The 22,196-nt window shown below is 42.2% G+C and overlaps 2 protein-coding genes across 3 annotated transcripts; both read right to left on the bottom strand.

Moving 5' to 3' along the window:
• Positions 1-19: 19 nt before the first annotated feature.
• LOC135792099 (paired mesoderm homeobox protein 2B-like) lies at positions 20-16,121 on the bottom strand. 2 transcript variants are annotated; one of them, XM_065302718.1, is made up of 4 exons: positions 15,797-16,121; positions 13,190-13,386; positions 2,195-2,525; positions 20-1,005 (listed from the first exon to the last, which is right to left on the bottom strand). In XM_065302718.1, exons 1-4 carry the CDS (start codon positions 16,119-16,121, stop codon positions 725-727), a joined length of 1,134 nt encoding a protein of 377 aa, XP_065158790.1. In that variant the 3' UTR covers positions 20-724. The 2 variants fall into 2 exon arrangements, with proteins under 2 accessions (XP_065158790.1, XP_065158791.1); XM_065302719.1 differs by having other exon boundaries at positions 2,207-2,525.
• A 2,843-nt stretch (positions 16,122-18,964) lies between these two features.
• LOC135791857 (uncharacterized) lies at positions 18,965-20,801 on the bottom strand. Its single transcript, XM_065302414.1, has 3 exons — positions 20,546-20,801; positions 20,303-20,493; positions 18,965-19,922 (listed from the first exon to the last, which is right to left on the bottom strand). The coding sequence occupies exons 1-3, from the start codon at positions 20,657-20,659 to the stop codon at positions 19,031-19,033; spliced, it is 1,197 nt and encodes a 398-aa protein (XP_065158486.1). The 5' UTR covers positions 20,660-20,801; the 3' UTR covers positions 18,965-19,030.
• Positions 20,802-22,196: the final 1,395 nt, after the last annotated feature.

The raw sequence follows: 22,196 nt of genomic DNA, 5'->3' as shown, positions 1-22,196 counted from the left end.
AATCTTAATAATACTGGACTAGAATTCATAAAATCGGACTGTTGTTTACCATACGCTTTCACTGCAATAAATTTTCAAGTTCCTCCTTTTGATTTGTTTCATCTGGACTTTAATGGACAAAATTTTGTGTTTTAGTAATCACGATCCACACTCACAAATAATATCACTAGGTAATTATGTTAACGCAGATGATAATAGTAAGAAAACCTAGTTATGCTTTCGTTTCTTAGCTCATCCATCATCATCGCACTATATATCATCTTTTATAAACACTTAATACGTTTGTACAAAATTTACAGTTTCTCATTCGCGTTTGCTTAGCGTTATTTTTTGGCTCTTTGTAAGTTTGAATATCTACTATCATAAAAAAAATCATAAAACTATTTATAGTATACATAAATTCCATTTTCGTATTACATTTGCTTCGATTCTCTTTGAATAAGTGCTCTACTCGTGTAGAAAAACAAAAGAAATCGACGTATACTTAAGTTATGTCAGTATACATTTATCTGTAATTTTAACTCGCGTTTTAGTTTCTGATTTTCTTTCTTCAATAATTTGTGTACAGTCAACTATTCGCTAAGTATGTATATAAATATGTACAATTTGTGTGGCTTCATTTCAATGCAATTAATTTTTTATTAACAATTGATTCATGACGGAATAATTGGGTTCTTCTCTCGGGTCTCGTTGTATACTGGCGGCAAAAGAGGGTTTGAATGCTTTAAAAGAGATGATTGGCTGCCGGCTTGAGATGGTCGCCGAGCAGGTAGGAGGCGGCGCCGCCGCCGGCGCCCAGCAGTGATGTGAACGGCGCGGCTGAAAGCGCCGCCGCCGCGGCCGCCGCTGCCGAGTGGTGTGTGCCATGATGGTGTGACTGTAGGTGCGGGGGCTGTGACGAGAGCACTTTGTTCGCCTGCTGCACCAGTAGAGCAGTGTTGCACGAGTTGGGACTCATCGACCATTTGTTGTTGTTGGAGATTAATGCATCATCTGATAATTTCCCTGCAAATAAAAACACGGGTTGAATTTGTTGTTTGTTTTTTCTCGGTTTATATTTTGCCAATTTGGCGTGCCGGAAAAAGCGAAACTTTTATTCGGTGTAATTTATTATCGCTGCGCAGGCAATACGTAAAACGACAAGAAAATTCCATCCGGAAATATATCAAAAACATATAGACTGAATAGACTGAAACTTTTATGGAGTATCCCGAGACAAATATTCGTCCCTACACATTCACACTCACACGCATCGAAAAAGCGATATCCGCACGAATCGAAACAGACAATATTATTTTTATATTCGGGTTATAAATCGTTCTCGCAACGACGTCGGCGGTGGTGGCGCGAAGGGGGCGGCAGGAGTGAGCAGCTGGTGAGCATCACAACATTTTCATATCCGCTCCAACACAGGTTTTATCTATATATATAAAGAATCCGAAGCTCGTTTTTCATTTTCATTTTCGGTTTGCCGTTTCCGTTTTCAATTCAACTCGCGACTGGAATCTGAGCTTTTGCACTATACATGTGAATGTATTTGTTGTGTGTGGGTATATTATTGCCGGCTGCGTTTATCGAGGCGCACAAAAATGAGGCCTGTTTGCCTGTGCTTCTTTTCGTCCTTTTGCGCGCTGCTTGTGTGTATGTATCAATTGGAAATTGTTCGTTGTGCTCGCGGGGGCGGCGGAGAGGGAAGTTTGAGAAGGGCCTCGCGGCGCAGCGGCGGCAGGACAGCAACGCCACGCCACTCTGACATTTAATCTAGAAAATTGCCCGCTACCGCTCATTTATTTCCATTACTGTCAACTCTTTAGTTCGACTCGGGGGCGCGCGCGGCGCACACCCGGTGCGGGCGGCGAGCAATCTGATGTCATATTACTCGCTGCCCGCGCCGCTGCCACCATCTCGCACTTTGTTTTACGTGCGCTCACCGTATGTGTGTGTCATTGTCGTTGGCGTTAGGACCTTTTAGGATCCACACGGTTTTCCGGCTCTAGTTTTTCTCTTGCAAGGACTTTTAGCGTTATCTTTACTGTTACCGTTCTGGTTACATCCCACCTACTTTCGAGCAATGATGTAATAATGGATATGTGACGGTGTTTTTTTTTTTTAACATTTTTTTGTTTAAAAATTACGCGGTTTTTATTATTAGTAGAATTAAAGCTAAGGAATTGTAATAAAAATATTTTCATACATCGATAATTACCGTTCATTGGCTTGATGTCGCCATTGGAGGAATGATGGGAGGTCGAACTGGTGTTGGAGTTTGGCGTGGTCGATATGCCGGAATTGGGGGAGCCGGGCTTGACGTCCTTGTTGCCGCCACCACCCAGATTAACGACGCCCTTGACGTTGGTGTTCGTCCCGCCGATGCCGCCCGGATTGCCCACGCCGTTGCTGCCGCCCTCCGCTTTGATGTTCGGCTGTTGCGTACCGTTGGAATCGTTGCTCGAGTTGTTTGTTGCTTTTTGTTGGGCGAGCCGCTCTTGCTTTCGAAATTTTGCTCGCCGGTTTTGAAACCAGACCTGAAAAGCGCAAAAACATTGGTTATAAATGGTATCATGGCTAGTTATGGAAATAATTGGCTGCGAATTGGGAAAAACACGATTAATTTACAGCAGGTCACGTCGGCCTAGGATAGTTAATTTCGGCGCAGCGCTAATAACAATCTGCGCTTGTTAGTTATCTATCTGGAACGGTGGACGCATTCTGCATGCATAAACTGGTGTGCGCATCGAATGCGATTTCGTTTCGCTCGTCGAATTTGTTTGCGTTTGCACAAAGCGCGGCCGGGGAAACACAGTGGACAAATTCGCCGAATCGAATGCGTAGTAGGCATGCATGCAGAGCTGCATGGCATTCTCACGGTTCGTCTGCTTCGGAAAATTGATGCGTGCCTGCCGCCGTCGATCATTACGATGCGCGCTCGCCGCGCTTTGGTCATTTGGTAATTTTCGTGTGCACGTAGCGTGTGTTTTGCATGTTTGCGCTTACTAATGCGCGCCACGAACCAGAGGGGCGGCCCCGTACGGCGGCAGCGCGCGTTCTTTAAATATTATTATTCGGTACGGGTGATTGGTGTTTACCGAAACGATGTAACAAATCATGCACAATGCACACACTCGTGTCCTGTCGTCGAGTGCGCAATGCTCAACGTGATGTGATTTCCATTTTCCACGACTAACATTTGCTTATTGTGCACTTGATTAAGCTTTCCTCATTAATTGATCTTTGTCATTTGTATTGAACTCATGTTTGCATTTATAAATTCCGTGTAAATATATAAAATTTATTTTTTTGAAAAAATAAACGTTTTTTGTGCGTTGCATTTTTGGACGTTTCGTTGAGCTAGCAAGGACCAAAAGGTCAAAACGCGGAAACTGTAGGCTCGTGCACATCCAATCAGACCTTGTAAACACCGGCACGCCGTCCGAATACGGGATGACGCTTAATTGTCTCGGGCCCTTCTCAATAAAGGACACGTTTTGTTCTATTTACAAACAATGACGCAAATTGCGCCCCCATAAATTCTTGCACAACAAAAAAATAATATGATTGATTTTTCGCTTAAAAGTATTAACTTGAAACACCTAGTATTGATATGTTCTGGTTGAATATCCGGCGGTCGGTTGAAAATTGGAAATCACCGCATTCGAGCTGGAGACGGACCCGAGAAGTTGATTTCGGCACAATCAAGCGGGAAATCTTTGGGTACACTTTGCTACGTTTGCTGGTCGAAGTGAAACCGAAAGATTTCCAACCATCTTCTATTCTTTTCCTTTTTTCCTGTACGATTCTAAACGTGCTGGAGGGAGAAAACCGAAAGAAACTTGACTGCCCCAGAGAAAAAAGAGAATTGGGCAATTTGTAATGAAGATTGTGAAAAACTGTGTGATTGCGGAAGCGATGGGATCGGACGATATAAAAAGGAGAGGAAAACAAGCGGAAGATCTTCTCAATTTTTGATTGCGCCCCAATGTGCCGACCAGCACACCCATACACACAGCTACAAAAGCAGCAAACTGTTTCTTATCTTATACAAATACCAATCAACCGGGTCAAAAAAATCCTGAGCTGTTTTTAACTTTTTCCAACTTAATACCATCGATGAAATCATCTTGAAAGAAAATATTTTCATACACTTATTGTATCTTATCCTTGGCGTTCATAAAGCCCTCCCTACAAGCGAGTTTTCCTTCAATTACCACCCCTGTTTTTCGCCCTTTGGATTGTCAGCTTTCAAGCTTCTTCTAAGCCGTTGTGTGTTTATTTGTTGTCCTGCGTCGCAGTGCATCCACCCGAACGTTTTACGCACACACCACCACCACCACCCACCCACTTGCTGGAGGAGACAACATGTGTTATTTATTAGCAATACGTGTTCGTATCGGGGCTGTTTATTCAAGAGCTCGCGTGAATAAACTCGTCAAACATGCACCATCCCCATGCATTTGGGGGATCGCAAAAAAGAGCGAGACCCTTTGTACCACCGGCGGGCGCTTGCTCTTTACACATTCATACGTGCGCAGCGGTCCTCAGTTTTATACACCACTGGTGTTAAACGGCGTGCAATGCGCGTCCCTCGACCATCTCGGAGACAACCCCTCCGGCCGGGAAGCGTTTAAGTTATCGACGCGTTCGGTAAATACGAGTTAATAATGAACCAGCGTGTTTATACGGTTTGTCTCGGTGGCTGGGAGGACACCTGCTACTGTTAGTCCTCTTTAGAATATTACCAGGGTGGTTTGTAACAAGTTACAACACATCGATAAATATGTTGAGTTTTGTGAGCTCTGCGTGCTCATGTGGTCCGAAATGAAAATTAAGTAACTGAATATGTGACAATGTGACATGTCCGCTGCTAATTACAGATGATTAACGAGAATATTTCATGACGAATGATCTTTTCGCGCTCCGCTCACTCGGACAATTTTTTTTTGTGTTGTATGTGTGTTCAGTGTGATTCATTGCTATTTGTTTAATCCGCAGCTTCTTACTTGCATACGGTGTGTTCTTGAAATTATTGCGTTGAGGGTCTTCGGGATGGCCTGCGGAGTGTTTGGCACAACCTGTCGGGATTGAATGCGAGGGATAATGAACGGACCGAAACGGCCAACCCTCATTAGTCAAAAGCGCGGCGGCGCCGGCTGCTTTCTTGTGCTGCTCGTCCGTTCGTCTCCAGCGTTTCGCTTTCGATAATTAATACGAGACGCGAGCGCAGCCTTGAATTGACGCGGATGAAAACGTCAAGCATTTGCTTTTCAGCGCTAATTAACAATGCGCGTTTTCCTACCTTTAATTAAATTAATTTTTAATTTTATTAACTGTCTTTGAAAAAATATGAATTGTTATTTCAAATGAGAAATGTGAAATGTGAAATTACGTGTAATATTAAACTCTTTGGAAATTTTAATTTTTACACGTTATATGAAAGTATGCGTATGTTCAGTGGAGTTTTCTGGTATTTTCTCCGCGCTGGAAGAGCGAATGGTGCCTCCCTTGTGTTATTCTGTTTGGATAATCTTTCGTTTGCTCGTTGCGCCCGCACGAAAGTAGATTCCTCGAGTATTTATACAGTAGATTAGCCCCTTCAGTAGGCGCGAGGCGAATTCGACGGAAAAACCTGCGCGGCACGCATTCCACCACGACCATCATTTATTTCTGCGTGCCACTTGCGCGCGCGTCGTTTGTTCGTTTATCGAAGGCGCAAGCGGCACTTGTTCCTTGTTTCGCGGCGAGCAAACATGAGCATTCCCGAAACCGGCACCCTTTCGAACACAGAGTCCAAACTCTCTCTAGTTAGTCTCTTCGCTGATACGAAATGCGAGGCGAGCAAGGTGTAACAACGCTTTGCAAATTCAATGCGCCGGATGAAGTGGGAGGCAAGCGTGAGCGAACTGAATGAAGTTGAAGCTTTCGGAGGAGAGCTTGAGTTGAAGCGGCGGGACGACAAACGTAGGACATTTCGTATGCAATGTGTATTTAACAAAGTGGCGAGGGAAAACACGCCGCGCAATATTAACGCTTTCCTCGTTTACTTACTTTATTTCGACTTTATTTTAACAACGCTTTTACATTTTCACATTTCGCTAGCGTCAAAAAAACAATAGCAGTTATATCATATAAATTTTTTGCGTATTGTCAAATATTTTTTATTACGTTATGATATAAACACATCAATTACGAAAATGATGTTCCACGCGGAGCGTAACATGACTTTATGCCGGCTTAATTGTACGTTTGACACGTTTATCTGCCACATTTCTCTGCGCCATGCATTCTCATTCTCAAGTACGTGGAACATGTGACAAGACAACGCGCGATTTGCCTTCATTCCTTCCCCATTTAACATTTATGCTCATTTCTAACTTGGAAGCGTGATGAATAATAAAACGATTATTTTGCTTCAACATTTATTTCTTAATCCGACATACGGCGCTGGAATGACAAGTGTTTTTTTTGGTGAATATAGATTTATATTTTTATCTCGGCTTTAATGCGTTTAGCCACGGTCTATTACCATGCGATAATCTCATGTTAACACACATGTTACTATTTTTCAGCGTGACAACTTCATTATTCCATTCATGTTCACTGGACTTAATAAAATCTTGTATCACTGGTAGTAATACCTTTGTCATTGGGGTGCGAACAACCCCTAGTTAATACCGTGACATGTTAAAGTAATAAACACATGTGTTAAACACAACAAAATCACAAATTTAAAGAGTTTGAATTTAAATTTATTTAATTACGTTGCTAAATTAAAATTACGTTGTTTCGTTGTTTAATGCCAATTGATATTGTTAATTAGTACGGATTGAACTCGCCGCATGGCTGTCAATTCGTGCGAATTTCCGAAGCGTAAAAACGAATTGACTTTTGACTGCATTCGCGCAAATTGCACCCATACACAGACACACACACCGAGCGCGATTGTTTAATATTAGTAATAAATCGATTGTTTTATTAGTGTTGTTTTCAATTATTCGCATTGTCAGTGCAGTGTCACACTCGCGCGCCGTTTTTGTTAATTAAGCGTGCACACTGCGTCGCGCACAAATTTTAATTTGCTTACGAGCGATCGAAAACGAAGCTTTGTTTTTGATTCGTAATTTTATTGCCAAACGCATTGAATATGCTAATTAAAAAGCCCGCGAATAATTGCAAAAATAAATTAAATACATCGAGTATAGTTTGATTAGTTTGAGATTCATTTCTAATCGAATAAATAGCTATTGAATTGCATTGATGTAATACATTTAATAAGTCATTCATCCTGTCGGCTTCTCTTTCTCGAATGTTGCACATGTTCGTTTAATAGTGTTGACTGTTGAGGTTGAGGAACACTTTGCCTCGCGCGCGCTCAACTGTCGTGTTCGGTTCCGGCTTGTGGTCGCATTGTTCGGCATTGGGGTGGAACGGGCGCAGCGCCCCTGTTTGAGCCGAGTCGTTCTTAATTGTGCCGTTTTGATTAATAATACCCCGCTTTCGGAGCAGTCAACGAGTCATCCGCTTCTCGCATCTCTCAACTAGCCTTAACCCCACCAACTTACACTACACTCTAAGATGATGATATATAGAGATGAGGGCATTGAAGATCCCGGAGTATTTCGGAAGCATGGCAGGCGATGAATTATGATGCTTATAGGAAAGCAACACTTTGTTTTATTGCTGTGGTATGTTTTCTGTCCAAACTAATATTTCGCAAAGTAGTTTTTGATTTCTCACGTTCATTAAACCGCTTCTTGTTGATATATTTTTGCGAATGTTGTGAGCGGTGATAAAAACGTAATTTAATATACCTCAGGGATGATGACACCCTCTAAGGGGGTAATTGTACTGCGCAATTGAATACTTTTTGTTCCATGCACATATGAAAGTGATTGCTGATGGTGCATGTTGGTGGGTAGCCTGTTGGGAGTTCTATTTTTGGAACGCACGGATCGAAAAAGCGACGCGTAAAATTATTGCCGTTGCGCGTCTTTGGGATTTGGCCCCTTTTGTGTTTTCGCGCGCGGGTTTTTGATTTTGCGCTTTGTGCGCTTTGGAAAACCGTGTGAATCTCAACAGCAACACCCTCAAGCGTCAAGTGAAACATATTCACACGTTTAGAAACACATTAGACAATCCGTTAGCGTTGGGTGACAATGGTTCCTTTGGGAGTCTTGGGAAAAGTCAAAAAGGCCCTTTCAGGACCCATTACTTCATAAAAATATGTTGATTAAATTAAATTAATTTTTATCTTGATAAAAAGTTGTATTAATTACTAGGCTTTTACGTTGTCTTTGCGCTTTTCATATTCTGACATTCCTCGACACCCCTAGTGTTTGAATTTGTAAAGGGTTGGAGTTTCAGAAAAGGGTGGAAAATTTCGCGGAAAATTGTAATAATAACCCCATGAAAATTAACGTCGGGGAGATGAGGGTAACGCGCACGCATAACTGTAATTGTTATGATTTACGAAAAGGGTTGCTTGGATGTTTTTCGCTTCACCTTTCGGGGATATGCTTGCGAATAAAAGTAGAAACAGAAGTACCAAACAGGGTTAGTTAATTACTTTCTCTAAGCATTTTAATTTACATTTTCAAAAACTTTCGTAACCTTGTTTTGAAAAACTGACATCGCAAAGATAAATAATCTAAATGTATCACAACAGACGTAGAATATGAGTGTGATTATCACATGTCGTTTAGTTAATGTGCTCGCAATTAACCCTCGAGTAATCCGACATTTTTCATCACATGTGTTATTTGGTATCTCACATTAGTAAACTTCCCGTGTCAGATATTCAGTTATCAAGCAAGCCAGTAAATATTGATGCTGGAGTGGGCATCGGTCGAGTCTCAGTCGGTCTGTCTATCAGAAAACGAACGGACAGAAAGACAGCACGCACCCGCCTGCCTCTGCGGCAGCCGACTGACCAACCGACCGCAAACTAATCTATTTAAGCGTTAGCACACATCAACTATGCATGGGGCCCTCTTTGTTCGCAGATATGCGCGAGTTCGAAGCGCCACACTGGGCCGCTTGTCATGGACGCAAATCTGAACCATTACACAATCATAACAATAACACGCCCAATGTTTGTACACATTTGACATCCAGGGATGCATCTACAATTGACAATCACAAATTATATAGTGTAGAGGACGAAAAATTAGGTTATGTAGATAATATACAAGCAGTGACTCAGTGAAGAAGTGTAGTTTAGTTTAAAAAGTGGAAAACTTTCGGAGTTTTCAGTAAACTTTGTGGGTCCAGCAGTGTCGTTGTTGTTAATGTATTAGAAAATGCTGCATTTGCTGGGTGAGCCTACGCCGGGAGTGCCACAGCTGTGGCGCAGTCTCAAGCGGCCGGCCTTCACTCGGGAAAACTCATCTCGTCTCACTTTATCATATTCAGTTAGGAAATATATGCGAAACCGATGCTGGTGCTCTTCTCTTCTCTACTCTTCTCCTCACTCGTATTGTTTTGGATATTGTGTGTGGGCGAGTGGCCGATGTCCGGCTAACTCGTAAACTATTTAAATGTCCATCCGTCAGGCGTGCATGGCGTGCCAGCCTGAATTAGTTATCGCGCTCATATTATCTGCCATAATGCGAAATTTCTGCTCTTGTTCTATTTGCCAAACGCAAAAAAAAATCGTCCAATTTTGTCATATTGGTAAATTTTTCACGGTGCGTAATTGGATAATTATGAGTAACATCCAGTTTAATCTAATAATTTAGTAAAAATTTAAATCGAAAAAAACTAGCGCTTGTTTTTGCGACTTTTTAAAAGAGTGTCGGTATTTTTATGTTTGTTTTTAACAAAAAGCAGGTGCATTATGGATCAATTATATTAAGTACAGATGAATGTAAAAACACTAAAAGCATCGTAGAAGTGATTAGACAAAGTGCATTCGAGCGCCATTAAAGCTTCGCCTGATACAATCGACATTTATCTATCCGTCTGGTCTGCTACTGCTCTGTTGCCTGCTGCGCCCTGCGCAATGCAAAATGCGAAACGCCACATTTGGCGCTCGCTCACCATTCCCCATTCGAGTTCTTATTGCCCTTGTTGTGCCGCTGGCCGTTTTGTTTTGTGTTTCAATTACGGCCAGCTTCACGGCGAAACGATTGCTAATAAAAGTGTTTCGTCATAAAAGTTGTGCGTCCTCAGCTGTCCACCTCAACAACAACTCTTGCTCCACACTCCACACTCCTCACTGGGTTTTTTGATCAATAGATCGTTACTCTAATTTTGCTCGCAATTCCACGCTTTTATGATAGATAAATCTTCAAAGTCTCGAAAGAATGGCGGAATGCGCGAATAAAATCGTTAGTTTACAAGTTTTACTAGTAGGTACATGATCAGTGCGCTTCTGCCAACGTTATTATAAAATTATTTATTTTAATCGGCGCGCGTTTCGGGGCGACGCGTTTTGAGAAATGCGTGATTTTATTTTCGGATATTTATTGGAACTTGGCCTGATTTCGCGAAGGTTTTATGGAATTTGGTCGCGGCCGCGTGTATTCGCTTTCGTTCATTTTTTTTGAGTTCCAAAATTATCAAAAACGATTCATACAATAAGAAAAACACATTTTTACACGTATAACTTAAATTTTTATTTTTTACTAGCTTTTGCCCGCGACTTCGTCTCGGTAGTGTTTAATAAAAATGTAATTCTACTGTCTTGATTTAGATATAGTATGTGTCAATTCTATCAATAAGATTCGCAATGTTATTTTAAAGCAATTAATTATATAAAGAATTGCTAATAATGAACTTCAACGTGCCATCTCGGATTCAACTATTTAACTACAACTATGATTGAATCACAATGCCAACTTTTATCCTATTGAAAAGAGCTGTCTTTAGGGTTTTCCCGGCAATTATTCGAATTTTTCTCGCCGTAAAAACCATCTTTGGACTTTAAGGAATATTTAAAAAAAATAATTGGCCGAATTGGCCTTAGCGTTGTTGAGTTATGCGCATACCAACACATTTTGCAATTCATTTTAATATTATAAATAAGTGAAATATCTAAAGAAATAAAAATTTGTGTGAGTTGATCATAAATCTTGATTGCAATCAATACCTCATACAGATAATACGACGATTAGTTTTGATTATGAGACGTTAATTGCAACAGAAATATCGCTCAGCTTTTACGAGTGTGCTTTCGGCGCTGGTTTTGCATTTCGCGGTCGTGCGCCCGCAATTTTACAGCCGCGTCGTGGTGGTGTCCACATTACACATTTGATGCTCATATTCTCTTGAAACACATACGTTTTGGCGTCGAGCACAGCGCGTATATTGGTCGATTCAGCCCAATCGCGGGCCCCTTCTGGTAATGTATGTGCTGAAATCGTTAAAACCTAACCGGGTAACTGCCCAGCGGACGTGCAATTCCGCGCGTAATTCAGATATATGCATTTGATTTTCTTCATTTTCGCAGTGACCGCGCGCGCGAAATAAAGTTCTCGCCATATGTGCGGCGGGCCATAATTTTTGGGCGCGTGCAAATTATAAAACACACACATACGCCTGTTATTCACAGTTTAATTGTAAAAGATTGCATAGACCTAGTCATATCTCATGCGTGTTTAATTTGTAAAAAAAAAACTCAGATATTTCTTTAAATGTGTAAAAATTTCTTTTATTTATTTTATGAAGTTTGTCTATTCAATAGTGACTAATTGTATAAATTTCTATTCTTACACAAATAATTTTCCATGAATATTTATGAAATACGAGTTTGCGAGGCCGGTTTCATGCGGTGCGTTGTCGGCTGCATGGAATAAAATTTCATTGGCTAAATTCGAATCTATTGCTCCCGAATCGTCTATAAATAATTTTTCGAACAACGCACTCGCCTTTTACGCTGGCCGAAGCTTTCGAACGTCGGGCGCAGGCAGGCGATGACTAATGAACGCGCACGCTACGGATAATAACTAATTGCAACATTTGCCAAAGTCGAAACTAACGTTAACACAAAAAACAAACAATAAAAACGATGATTGTACATGATCGTATAAATCATTACTGGGCGCGCATTCATCTTTTAGTTGCGTATAAATTTCAACTACAGTTTTAACTTTGTGTTCTCTAACGGAAAATTTCCACGTGTGTGTGATAAAAATACTTTCGGTGTTTAAAAATACCTGAAATATTTAAAAGTGTCTACAAATAAGTACCATGTAGACATGTAGACATATCAACAACAACAATCAAGAAACAGGTGCAGAATGACTTTGTTTATTGAGATTTTCAGAAGTAGACTATATTTGTGCACAAATTTTCGTGTGAAAATGAAAATTGGGACAGTTTCTACTCAATAACACGTCGTGTGAACATGCATCGTAAACAACCGTATCAAATTCCATTTCTGCTATATTAGGGCACTGCAGATGAGAAATACAACATGAACACAACAAGCATATCGAATCTCATTATGCACACCACTCGAGATTGGTCACACCAAATTGCCGATTAAGGGTCAGAGTTGTCAAGGCACCAAGCGCCCCATGAAGACATCACACAAATATTTGATTACCGTATCGAGATATGAACATATTAGCGATAAAAATCTACCCTTGTCATCGAGGAGTGAGTTATTGTCACGTGCGGGACACACTTATCTCTGCTTGTTTTATTGTTCGTGTAATCGGTTCAAGTAGTGTACTTATTGGAAATTAACGCATTGTAATTTGACACGGAAACAACAATGTTTTGGTCCTTTCTGAATATTGTATAGCTGCTGGGTAGTTTTGTGCTATCAACTGAATGAATCCTTTTTGTCTGGTCTTGGGAAAAATCCCCGCGTGGTGACCGACCGGCCATTCGGCTAAAAGTGTGAGCAGTGAGCACTTTTAGGTAACTTTTCCGGCATTCGATGGCGGACGACGCATCGTCCTCGACGTAGAATGTCGCTTCGAGTGTAACGTTACTGCCAGGCTGTAGCGGTAAAAGCTACTCTACATCAGGAGCCACTTAGGGTGATTAAAAAGTCCTTACGCTCACGTCTTTGCTCGCCGCACTCCAGCCACACTGAGCGCGCCGGCAATAACGGTGCGCAATGGTTCGATAACTCTGTTTTTATATCCGTAACTTTGTCTAACGCAAGAACAATTGGATAAATTCGGGGCCAACAAATACAGAATTACAACTCATTCAAAAATCTGTCGATTATTTCTGGTCTTACCTGAACACGCGCTTCGGTGAGATCGATTTTCATCGCGATTTCTTCTCGGGTGTAGATATCGGGATAGTGGGTTTCTTGAAACGCTCTTTCCAGTTCTTTCAGCTGTGCTGAAGTGAATGTGGTGCGTATCCGGCGTTGTTTTCGCTTCTCAGTTAAAACTCCATCATGTCCCGGATATACTTTGTAAGGCAGACCACCTGCAAGCAAAATTTCTGTGTCAATCTATATCACAATAGTCGCCAACAATTTCTTGCATAATTAATATAACAAATCGAAACTCGCTCAGCGTGTCTCTGAGCATGTGACGAGGGAGAATTTCGGTGAGTTTTCTTCGCCGGCGAGGAACGCCTAAGTATATCGATCGGCGGGGAGAGAAAACGGCCGCGCGCGGCTGGAAAACGACTAGAAACTGCAAGTAAACGCCTGGAGAGAGTGTGTTGTGCAGGAGGAACGTGCGCCCTTGTAAGAAAGCATCCCTATTCCTCGCTTGCGTCGCCTCCTTCGTGCTTCCTGCCGACAGTGTGCCATTTTGTAGCAACGCGCTGCGAGGGTGTCTTCGGCGTGGAAGACCCCGCAGGCACGCAATGAAAAATGTCCGCCGCGTCTTGGCGAATCTGTCTGCTGACAAAAGTTTATGGCACGTCATTATTTATCGACATTGTACTGTACTGTCTATTCTTTTACTTTTTACGAGGATAGAAAACTTTACCAGCTTAAAGTTTAAAAAAAAAATAATTTTAATTTTTTGGCCACATATAGAAATCAGAAATTTGTGTTATTATTCATTATTCATCTGTAAATTAATGGTTAATATAATTTGGGTTGTAGATTATAAACAGGGATAGGTCTAAACTAAAGTGAGCCTATTAAATGCTTGGAGGACTAGTGCGTGCAACCGCAAATTTAGTATTCACCTGCAAACCGCATAATTGGGCGTTGCTAGCTCACACCTCACAAGTAGTCGCTGGTAAACGTAACTCGTAAGCACATAAACCTACCTATATAGTTGTCATGTCCTGCCACTGATAATAATAGACATTTTCGACGATGACACGAAAATATTTACAATTTTATGAGCGCATTAGGCACGAGTACGAGTAGTAAAGCGATGTAACATTACGGTACAATCTCGATGCCTGTTTTTTTTTTCTTTCGACGATTTCTTTATCTTTGACGTCTGTTTTCGGCATGTTTTTTTCGTCCTGTGCGTGTTGTTGTCCTTGCTTGTTGCAAGCGTCCGCCGGCGAGCGACATGTAGAATACTGGTAACTTTACGGCTCTGGGAAGTTTCTTTTATGGCTTTGTTTTATCGGAAAACTAGACGGGACGTGCACAGATGGACGAACGCAAATATTACATTCGAATACATCACGGAATGTGCTCTCCGCGTCGAGACAAAGAAATAAGAAAGAGACACGCTTTCCACTCGGTGTCACTAAAAAATGTAAAAAGTATTTTTATGATGCAACACGACATCCAGCCATTCGGATATTAGAGTTATGGCCGGATGGGAAACAGGTAGAAAAAGAATCAAAGATATTTTCATCTATTCGAGCATAAAAATATTCCTTTCTGCATAATGTTGTGAGAATCAGAATTAATTGTTTAAGGTAGTTTTCCGTGGATTTCGTTTTCATGATTTACCAGCGTAACAAGTTGAATGAACACAAAGCGCGGAAAAAGCGCGAATAAACATGATTGTCGACGGGGCGGAAGCAGCCAAGAATCTAGTGAAAATATTCCGCGAACGTGAGTGTGAACAATATGAAAGACGTGCCACTTTGAACGTGCACAGTGCAAACTTCCGGGGTGGAAAAAAGCGTGAAACGCGCGCTCTCGCCACTTTTTCACGCCGACGAGTTGAAATAACATGCGTCAACGTTTTCTTTTATCCGACACACACGTGTATGTATGATGATCATAATCATACGGTGTGAAAATGATGAAAAATGTGTGAATAACATTCACACCATGAGAAATATACGATTGTAATGCTGCTGAGGCAGTGGAAGCAAAGCAAATTAATTAATTAAATGCACTTTAATTAACATTAGTCACTTGCATCTTTGTAAGTTATGGCGCTGGCGGAACGCACGGCTTCTTGCGCTCAACATTAAACAATCACGAGCGCCCGGGAGCCAAACGGCGTGAGTCAAGAAAAGCATTAAGCAAATGAAAGTTTCTTCAGTGTTCTAGTTGAAACTTTGCGTTTCTTTTCCGTTCAAGTTTTGATTAACCCAACTATTGTGTAATAAGTTATATCTAGTAGTGGATAATATTTTGCAAAGTGGCCGGTTTTCTTTGTTGCTTTGCATGGGTGCAAGAGAGACGCTCATAAATTCGGATCGATCAAGGGGAAAATATCTGCGGGAAACACGCCATCCGATTCAATTACGCGGCCAATCTTTCAAGTGCTAAGTCTAGGGACGCGCTCCGTCGCTTACTACGGTTGCCAGCGCCTCCACCAAAGCTGCTGCGGTCCGCGCGTCGGGCTTTTACTTTGTTGTTTTTTCTGCACGCCGGCGCGAGCGTATTAATTATTCACGCACCAAACAATGTATTAAACAATTACGAAAACTATAGGTATGTATTTATTTGTTGACTTACTTTGTAAATTCATGGACGATGGAAACATGGTTGCCCTATGCACGTCTTGCACGTGGCTGCGTGCACCCATGACAGCACATTGTGATGCTGCCGATCCGGGATGATGTACCCCCATGCCGCCGGCACCGGCGCTGGGGTTATACGTACGCGCCATGGATGCCGCTGCGGCGGTGTAGCGATATGCCGCTTGCGACATTTGACTGCAGGACGTTAGGTCTCCGTAACTGCATGGCATGTTTGACAGACCCGTCGGATCCTGCATGCTCTGCAGGCAGCTGGAGTCGAATCCAGCCGCTGCTGCTTGATTCAGATACGAGTAGTCCATTTTTGATGCACAATGAAGAATATCCGCGCACTTTCCACGCCGGAGTTAATTTTCGTGTTTGTTCGTGAATGTTTTTCAAAAGATGCGCTCGCACAAATCGCGTTAAGGAGTTGTGCGCTGTCGGTAATCGAATTTGGGGCTCGTGGATCCGCGCGTTATCAAATTACGCCGATTACGAATGATATCGGCTGATATCGAGTGGTGGCGCGCCGGTTTTGTTTGTCGACGCTTCGTTGGCTCCGCAGTTTTTCAATTTTCAGTCGCCTCGCGGCGGTCGCGCAGCGACGAAGGGGTTTGCAATGCGTCAAGACGTTTGCGCCTCGGCGCGCTAATTGATGGCTGATTAATTTAATACGCGATCGGGATTGCGCGCCGCACACTTAATTTTTCGCGGTCGGGCAGAGCGAGCGAGCGCGCGCGTCGCGGCGTTTTGTCTTGCGGCGTGTAAGGGTTGTGAGATGCCTATCACTTTGCTCGCTGCTGCTGCTGGTGCTGGTGGCTCCGGGAAGTTTCGAGCGCGCGCCAAACAACACACCACCGACTCTCGACTCGCGCCGAAATCAAATGATAAGCTTAATTCAATAACGCCGCCAGAAATGCGCTCCGGCCGCGTGTGTCGTCCTCGGCGAGCGCGCGGAGGGCAAAACCACCCTCTCGCGCTTTGTCTCTTTCTTTCCTGCCCGAGCACGGCTCGTTTAACTCGCTTTTGTGTGCGTGTCGCGAGCTGCCAGTTGCGAAAAGTGAACAAGTGAACAAGCAAGCGCACGACAGCGGTGGAGTGCGCGGGGGTGCGCTGGTGGATGAAGCAACCCCTCGGTGGATCAGCGCTTACAGAGATTGCGAGCGGTGAAAATGTTTTCGGAGGGTGCTGGGCGGAGCTACGGGGTGCTGTGCTGGCCAATCGTGAGCGTTGTGAGTACATTTTACATGAGCGCATTGGCCGTCGGCGGTCGGCGTCGCGACGCGCTTCAGCGCAGTTCCGGGGTGGCAGCGTTGTGCGCTCGCTTGCCGGCGACACTTACGCTTCGATTTTTGCTCGCTCTCGTCCTCGCCGGCGCAACGGGCGAAGACATTTTCCGGCGGATACGCGATTCACAAAAATAAACGGCTGGAAATCAAAACTACAAAATACCAGGAATATTAAAATGAAATTTCATTTGAGGAAAGAAATAAAAATACAAAATTTACATTTTAGCCTGAAAATTTTATAAAATTTTAAACATCTTATAAAATGTATTGAAATAAGCATTAGGTTGCTTTAAATCCATAAAATTTATTTAAATTTTTACTTTTTTGAAGAAACGCAATGAATTAACGTAATTTTCTTTAGATTTCAAGGCGTGCGCCGTGCCGGTCGTGCCGATAATAATAATTAAGTGCAATTAAGGGTAATGAAAAATTATGTGGACAGCCGCATGAATATGCAAAGAACTTGTTGCGTTTTTCTTCGCAAGCCGCTGGTGTTCTTCGTCGAGTTGTTTTTAACTTGCTTAATTACTTGGGGTCAATTTCTAATTTTGTTTATTTTAACTAGATTCACTTGATTTGATAATACAAAATTGAAGATGTAATCTTAACGGCGTGGGGGCTTAATGAAGTGGAAAATATGAAATCTGGAAGCTCTCAGGATTTAATCTTGTATGAAGAATGAAGTGACTCGGGCGCTGCGAGTCAGTCGAGGCAAACAATAAACAGATCATTAATTTGCGCATGCGAAACGAACGAAGCAACGGAATCAAATCGTATTGATACAGAAAAGCGATGGTGTGGAACATTCAGTTAACTCTATTGAATTGTCTTGAGATATTTACAGTCTAAAATAAATTTTATTTAACAATTTACGTAATTTCGTAATGTCTAAATCGATTTATACGCAGGGCAAACAATAATCTAATGAATCAAACAGTTTAGCAGCTAATAAAGTAAATTTAAAGTTATTTTACGCGCTGGCTTCGGATGTGCACATGCAATAAGCGAAGGCACGGTCTTATTCCCGGCTCCAAATTGACAATAAGACAAAAGAATATGCAAAGTGTACAAAGTAGAGCGCCGAGTAGGCGAACGATGGCAATTTTCTAAAAAGCAATTTGTTCCTCGTGCGCGCATACACATGCACCACGGGCTCGCGGAGTATTTGCTCGCCGAGACGCCGTCCCCGAGACTTGCGTGGGGCGACACGTCGCGCGGGGATGATTTATAAAGTGCCAAAAGCGACGCGAACGAATTATGCGAACGCATCCGGGTGGTGCTACTTTTTGCGGCGTTTTTTTCCTCTCGCCATCTAACACCGCATCTTTTATCTTTATGCTTGTCGCCGATGCAATGCTTGGCAATTTTTAAAACTACAACGATTACAAAAACTTGTTTTTCTTTAGTTGTGAATATCCAATGTGAATTTATTTCGCGCGACTTGAGACAAATATCTCGAGGAGTGGAGCGCGTTGTGCGAGAGCACTCTCAGTGGAAATAAGCAGGAAGGACGACGCGCCGCTCGCCGGGAGGGCCGAAAACTTCCCGAGACTGATTGTCCTCATTGCCGCGGGACAGAAGGCCATCTAAGATTTCCCGACTTCCCTCCAGACTCGAGAATTACGCTCCTGCCTTGCTCCGACATTGTCCCATTCCGGCTGTCGCCAATTTATCCGAAGAGCAAACTATGAGAATCTAAATTTCTCGATGAATAAAAAAAGAATCTCGATAACTATTTCGTCGAACTGAACCATCCAAAGTTAGTTTATCGATGTGTTTTTTATCTTTTGTTGGGAAATAGTGAGAAAACTCTTGCGTTGCAAAAACTTTCGCCGTTTCAAACAACATATTTACTCAATTAATTACAATCGATCTCTGGAAGAATTAATACTTTATTTTTCACAAAAATGTTGAAGTTTCCAAGTCGAAAATGTTACTGTTCACGCTTTTCCCGTGGGTCTTGGTGATTTTCGTAGTCCTCGACCATATAACCTATTTCTGGTCCTACCTTCACTTTGGATACGCTCGACAAGAAGTGCTTTCCGACTTTTTGTGGTTTTACGTCTTTTAGGTGTATAAGTACGTCTGGGTTTCTTTTTGGGAGTCCGCCCTGCATTGGTTCTCTTATTTTTCAAATTATAATCGCGAATAACTGAAGGTATCTTGAAATCTCCAACGTCTATCTCACTAGGTAGGATTTCCCGAATGATACTCGGTGTGTACACTTCCATATCAGTATCATCAGCTATCCGGGACAAGTCTATGTCACAATTATCACCACTTTGGAAAGATTTTATCGTTGTTGGTGTCGTCGGTTGTATTTGAATGTTTTTATCACTAAAACGTTCATGACTAAGCCGAGCAGTATCTAGACCTGAATATTCAGCCCGCATTGGTAGTGATCGACGTTCATATATATTACCATGGACATCATGAAGATGAGTCCTATTTGGTATTTGCAGATCAAGACTAATGTCTCTATTATTGTGGAATGTTGGAAAAGGCGTTGACATACGTAGAGAATCAAGATCAAAACGGTTGTCTTCCGGACATATCACACTGGAACTGGGTGAAATTAGTGGACTGCCCATAATTCCCGGACTCGTTTGACCACAAAAGTTAATAGTATTGCGTTCTGCATTTGCTTGCAGCATCGGAGGTGCCGAGATGGTCGTTCCGTCGTTTTGGCGTAAAATACTATTCGAAGCAATGTTGTAACTTCTACGACTTGCTGATAACGAACAGTGTTTCAAGTATGAAAGGATTTTCTCTTCGCGATTGAATAACATACGAATGGAAGATGGTGGTTTGGGTCTTGGACGTCTTAACAAACTACAAATATTCATATAATATTTCATGTTATAAATTTATTTTTCTACTTCCACCCATAAAGCGCCAGGAATTCCATGGTTTTTAGTCACAAAAAGTGGTACTTTATATACGAACGGCCAAGCCGTGCATAATATTCATTATGTACTTGCATTATGCACGGGACATGCCATGCGACGTCCGTCATGGCACTTATTACCTTACAGTTTGTATAAGTGTACGAGCAAATTTCGATGATTTAAAATACTAAAGTTGAAATAGAAAAAGCGCAACATGGAACTAGAGTGAAAGTAGAAAAAATAGCATAAGCTCCTTGTGGCTAAACGTTGTTAAAGCATTCGTTTAGCCACTTGATTCTTAGTATACTACTATTTTAACATTACCTGCTTGACGTTCTATTTAAATTCGAAGTTCTTGAACGTCTGGAAATGATGCGTATCATCTTGGACTTTTTCAGATAGCAAATGAAGCTTGTAGCGGCAACCCCGATGATATAAACGTGCATCCCATTGAAACGTAAAATCTCCCGGAGGATTTTCTGAAGAGTTCCGTAACCATTAGGCAATACCAAGTCCTAAATATTAACTTAAATTGTAAATTTTTAAGAAAAATGTTAGAATACCTACAGTTATGTCTCCATATACTCCTGTATAAGTATCCAATAATTTTCTAACAAATATGGACACCATCGCAGCAGGCAAATTGAAAAAACGTGTTGGGTTCGCCATGATACGCATCATACGCAACTTCTTATATGTTGGACTTATTGTACATTATCACATCCATGCGCAAAACTAAACAAGGCACATAACAAAACAGAAGAAAACGAAAAATCGTGAACGATGGATATATGAATGTCTAAACTGAAAGTGTCATTGTCGTATGCGTATGTCAAGTGTGCATCACATACTTGATGTTTGCTAATTCGGTTGTTTTGTGTGCCGCACGTGGTATTATCATCCTGTTTGTGTGTTTGAATTGTTAGATTTTTGTAACAGCAGGGCAGGCGCTCTCTGGTCCTAAATTGTACAGAGCGTCGTCCGCACGCGGCGGCACGTGCGTCGCTCATGTTTGGTGCTTTTGGTGCCGCACATCCCCGTCGCAATCATTATCAATTGCAAGCGGGGTAGTGATTATGGCCGATACGCATCGCGTCCGCTGTCTTTCCTCTCCGCATGCTTCTGGCGTGGCGCAAATCGCGATCGGTAGATAATCGAATTTCGGTTGTAATTTTTCCGTTCCATTATCATCCGCATCCGACGCCGGCGCGACACGACGTCCGTATTTTCGTGGCGTGTGTCGTCTAGGGTATGTACTCATACGATGATTATTTCGCATTAGAGTAATTGCTTTATTGCTCGTTTGGACGTCTTTTTATTATCACATTATTGAAGTATAAATATTACACAAAATACGTAAGATATTAATTTTTGTGGTTAAATAAGTGATTGTTGAATATTTTTCAAACGCGTGTGTTGGGTTCGGTAATATTAAACGCCATTAGAGTACGAAATGGCTCCTTATCTGATTAACAGCTATGAAGAGCCACATTAACCGTATAATTCGCTTTTACATTCTAATTAAATTTTGCTTCCTCCCACGCAAGTTGAAGACGTCCGGAATAGGTTTCAAGCAGATATTCTCACGTGTTTCGCTCAAATCCTGCGTGCTCTACATTCAACCCTTAAGCTTTCAAATGTCGGCCGCGGGTGCATTTTATAGTCCTGATCCCTTTTCTTATTGTTATTACCTGTTCCATTTTACATTTAAAGTAATAGACAAATGATAATAGACAAGCGATTCTTTGATTTTGTTGCCTAAAGTCTTGGATGTATATTTGTGTGATTTTAAACTGGCGTTTTGGATAACGTTTGCTGCAAGCAGGAAAAGAGCGCCAAAAGCGGCGCGACGTGAATATTGAATTAGATTCATGCTCCCTTTAATAATTGGATGTTGGGACATCGATTCCGTCTCCCTCGAGAGCGAATACCCGCCCGGTCGGCAGGAGCGGCAGGAACGCGGTGCGTTTCGTTGCGAACGAATCCGCAGCGCCGCAAAGGCCCAACGGCGCTCGTCCGTTTTCCTGCCGAGCGCGCGCGCTGCCAGGATACGATGGGAAGGCGGCTGCGACGTCGGTCACAAGCGCCGTTATTCCCCTGAGCCGCTTCGGGTGGTCCAGGCGAATATGCTGCGCGATAGTCACATTTTCGCATGACACTATGACGCAAAAATTTTTCCTAACGAACATCGTGGCAAAAAAATCTTTACGTCGAATTT

The sequence above is a fragment of the Atheta coriaria genome, unplaced genomic scaffold (genome assembly GCF_025399875.1).
Source record: "Atheta coriaria isolate IRGN ID8LTWV9N9 unplaced genomic scaffold, Caltech_Dcor_3.1 hic_scaffold_5_pilon, whole genome shotgun sequence".
Taxonomy (NCBI): domain Eukaryota; kingdom Metazoa; phylum Arthropoda; class Insecta; order Coleoptera; family Staphylinidae; genus Dalotia; species Dalotia coriaria.
Note: the sequence above shows the minus strand (reverse complement) of the source record. Positions and strands in the feature narration are given on the sequence as shown.

Bases quoted from the DNA above. Each gene is read 5' to 3' on its own strand.
- LOC135792099 (XM_065302718.1), bottom strand. From the start codon at position 16,121: ATGGACTACTCGTATCTGAATCAAGCAGCAGCGGCTGGATTCGACTCC. The intron at 13,387-15,796 runs GTAAGTCAACAA...TTTTGCTTGCAG, and splicing joins ATCGTCCATGAATTTACAAA to GTGGTCTGCCTTACAAAGTA. The intron at 1,006-2,194 runs GTATGAAAATAT...TTTTATTTGCAG, and splicing joins AATGAACGGTAATTATCGAT to GGAAATTATCAGATGATGCA.
- LOC135791857 (XM_065302414.1), bottom strand. From the start codon at position 20,659: ATGATGCGTATCATGGCGAACCCAACACGTTTTTTCAATTTGCCTGCT. The intron at 20,494-20,545 runs GTAGGTATTCTA...GTTAATATTTAG, and splicing joins GAGTATATGGAGACATAACT to GACTTGGTATTGCCTAATGG. The intron at 19,923-20,302 runs GTAATGTTAAAA...GAATATTTGTAG, and splicing joins TTAAATAGAACGTCAAGCAG to TTTGTTAAGACGTCCAAGAC.